This window comes from Pyrus communis, chromosome 9 (genome assembly GCF_963583255.1).
Source record: "Pyrus communis chromosome 9, drPyrComm1.1, whole genome shotgun sequence".
NCBI lineage: Eukaryota > Viridiplantae > Streptophyta > Magnoliopsida > Rosales > Rosaceae > Pyrus > Pyrus communis.
In genome coordinates, this window is record NC_084811.1 from 10,852,113 (window position 1) to 10,855,198 (window position 3,086).

General features: G+C 36.5%; 1 protein-coding gene across 1 annotated transcript; it reads right to left on the reverse strand.

Annotated features, from left to right (window-relative positions):
- Positions 1-1,690: 1,690 nt before the first annotated feature.
- Positions 1,691-2,737, reverse strand: LOC137744375 (uncharacterized). Its single transcript, XM_068484206.1, has 3 exons — positions 2,093-2,737; positions 1,859-1,998; positions 1,691-1,814 (listed from the first exon to the last, which is right to left on the reverse strand). The coding sequence occupies exons 1-3, from the start codon at positions 2,735-2,737 to the stop codon at positions 1,691-1,693; spliced, it is 909 nt and encodes a 302-aa protein (XP_068340307.1).
- Between the last annotated feature and the right edge of the window lie 349 nt (positions 2,738-3,086).

Below are 3,086 nucleotides of genomic sequence, written 5' to 3' on the forward strand. Positions count from 1 at the left end.
TATGCTCCTATCAATAGCTCATATTTAAAAAGTTTCAATGTCATACTTTATGTACGAATTTGTTGCAATGTTCTACCTCCATTACTTTGTCTGTCAATTCCCCTGTTATATGCTGACGTGGCTTATGCTGGGTCCCATCCTCTCCACATATGAACTTCTACGTGGTTTGCCACATATATTTCCTGCCAAAATTAATTTCCACGTCATTTTTTTTAAATAAAAAAATTTTGAATTTTTTTTTCAGTATAATTTTTTCTTGTCAAAACTAGTCCATGTCAGCAAAAAAAATAATATTAAAAAATATTAATTTTTGAAAGGGCCCAATTTTGGACCTAAAAAAACCAAATGGAAATTCTACATAAACACATGATCCCACATCAATACAAATCCTATATAAACACATGATATAACCAAAAGATGAACACAAAGTCCACTTCAAACAAAACATTTGCAAAAACCAAAAGATGAGCTGTAATTCATATGGCATCGTTAATCCATCCAACATTTACAAAGATATCCATTAGACATCCTTCAATATCCCAAAATGCACAGTGCACTGATTCCAAAAACCTACTAAAATCCATCTAGCAAAACAGTATAAAACAGTGCAGTTTCAGGGTTCCAAATCAATTCAAAACACCAAAAGAAATTCAATGTTTATGATGTCTAATTCCAGAACCCATGTACCATAATTTTAGTTCCTATTGCACATAAAACATGAACTAAAAAACAGTAATTTGTTACAAGGTCTGGCATCTTTAGGTCTTGGTTTGCCTTGTCTTCCTCTGCTTGGTGGGTCTCGGTGAATAAGCTTCAAGATTTGCAGATGAACCATCCCCTGTTTGTGATGCCTAATTTCAATGTTCATTACCAAAGGTCAGATACAAAAGGTCAGATGCAAAGCAAGGTTCTAAATTAAACTTGCTGTTGTAAACTACAAAGGAGAGGATTAGGTTTTTACCTTAGATTTCCTTGTCCTCTTTCTAAGTGAAGCTTCGGCTGATGATGATGTTCTCCCTTGTGCTGATGTGGATGCCTATAACAAAGTATAAAATAATTCATTAAAGGATTAAAGGATTAAAGGATTAAAGGATTAAAGGATTAAGGATTAGAGGATTAAAGGACGAAAGGATTAAAGAAAGTACATTGATGTCGATGATGGGTCTTTGATTATGTCCTTCTAGCTTGCATATAGTATACTTTAAAGCACATTGCCTTTTCCTTCCTAGCTTAAGTGGCTTATGAGGACCTTCAGGATTATTTGGTGGGTTGGTGGGAGTTTGTTCACCATCTTTCTCCAATTCAACAACTTCTTTGTTTCTCTTCTTCTTTGGTCTTGTAGGTTGCCTTGTATATAATGGAGGCAAGATTGGTGGGTTTTCAGTATTCTCCCACGATGACATACCATTTATTGACATTATTAAGCAAGAATAAACTTCCAAGTACCGTGCCTTTGAATAGTAAGCATCCACATAATTCTCAGGTTTTTCTCTCTTGAAATGGATGGCAGATTGTATAGTTGCAAGGTATTCCCGTTAACTCGTAGTTCCTACAAGAGCATGTCTTCTTAACCAAGCCCACCATGTATTGTTCCCCACCTCCATCATCCATTTGAAATTTGGTCCCTTCTAACCATTGTGCAATGCACCTGCCATTTAAGAGTTTGGCTTCCTCTAACTTCTTATTAATCTTAGGGTAGAGATCTCCTACTTGCTTCATCATTATACCTCGCCTCATTTGAATTCTCTTCATCAACATAGTACAAATCATTTGCAGCATAGTTATAATAGGCTTTTGTCTTGGCAATAATATGACTGCATTGAATGATTCACACAAATTATTTAGCAACATGTCATACTTTGGATAAATTTCAAAGTGGGACTTACTCCATTGAGTTGCAGGCTTCTTCACTAGCCATTTGTAGGCCTCATTGTCTAGCTTCTTAACCTCTTCCATTGCCTTTTTGAAGTATGGAACCGTTGTTCTTTTGGCAACTACCTATAGAGCATCCTTCAAAGTTTTTCCCTTGAATAAATTCCTATAGTTTATGTACAAATGCCTCACAGAATCTATGGTGGCATATGGGAAAAACCTTTTGAAATGCTGGAATTAGCCTCTTTTGCATGTCACTGATAAATGTCCACCCATTTTGGTTTTCTATACCCACATCATCAACTAACAGTTGTAAGAACCAAATCCAAGCTACCTTATTTTCCATTTCCACCACTGCATAAGCAATAACCCATGTCTCATCATTTGGATCGATGCCAACAACACATAGCAACTGCCCTCTAGGTAAAACCTTTAAGTGGCACCCATCTAAACTTATCAAAGGTATACATCCTACCTTAAAGCTTTCTTTGCATGCCCCCAAGCAACCATATATCCTCTTAAACCTTTCCACATCTAACTTGAACTTCACAATGCTTCCAGGGTTAGTCATTTTTACTTCCTCAGCAAAATCCCACAGTTTTGTATATTGCTCTGCATATTTCCCTTCAATAATCTTGAAAGCTTTATTCAATGCCCTATAAGCCTTCATCTTTCTACACCCATGGTTCCACTGGGATTCCATAGTGAATAAAAATGATTTAACAGGCCATGTGGGATTGAGCTTTATCCAATCCAAGTACAAATCTGTGAGTAAAGAAGCGGTCATGTTCTTATTTGCCCAAGTCCTCCCACAGGTGTGGTAATCAAGGATTGTGTTGATTTGGATGCTGTTTAATCCATACATCTTGCCAGTAGCACACATCTAATGGCAGTCCTTTGCACACTTGGTAGTAATCTTCAACTTCTCATTCCTATGAAAATGAATTTTCCCATATCCATTTATCACGACGGCTTTCTTGAATTGCACATTGTCTCTGAAAATAAGCCTTCGAGTAAATTTTGGATTTTTCATGTCCGTTTTCTCATTAAACTTTGGATAATGTTATCTTTTTTTGCCTCCTTCCTCATCTTCAGAGTGTACAATTTCCAAAGCATCAAAATTATAATCTGGATCATGAACCAGATTCATCTTCCTAACTCCAGCTTCTTGAACCTCTTGTTGTCATTCCTCTTCTTGTCTCTCCCCTTCTCCT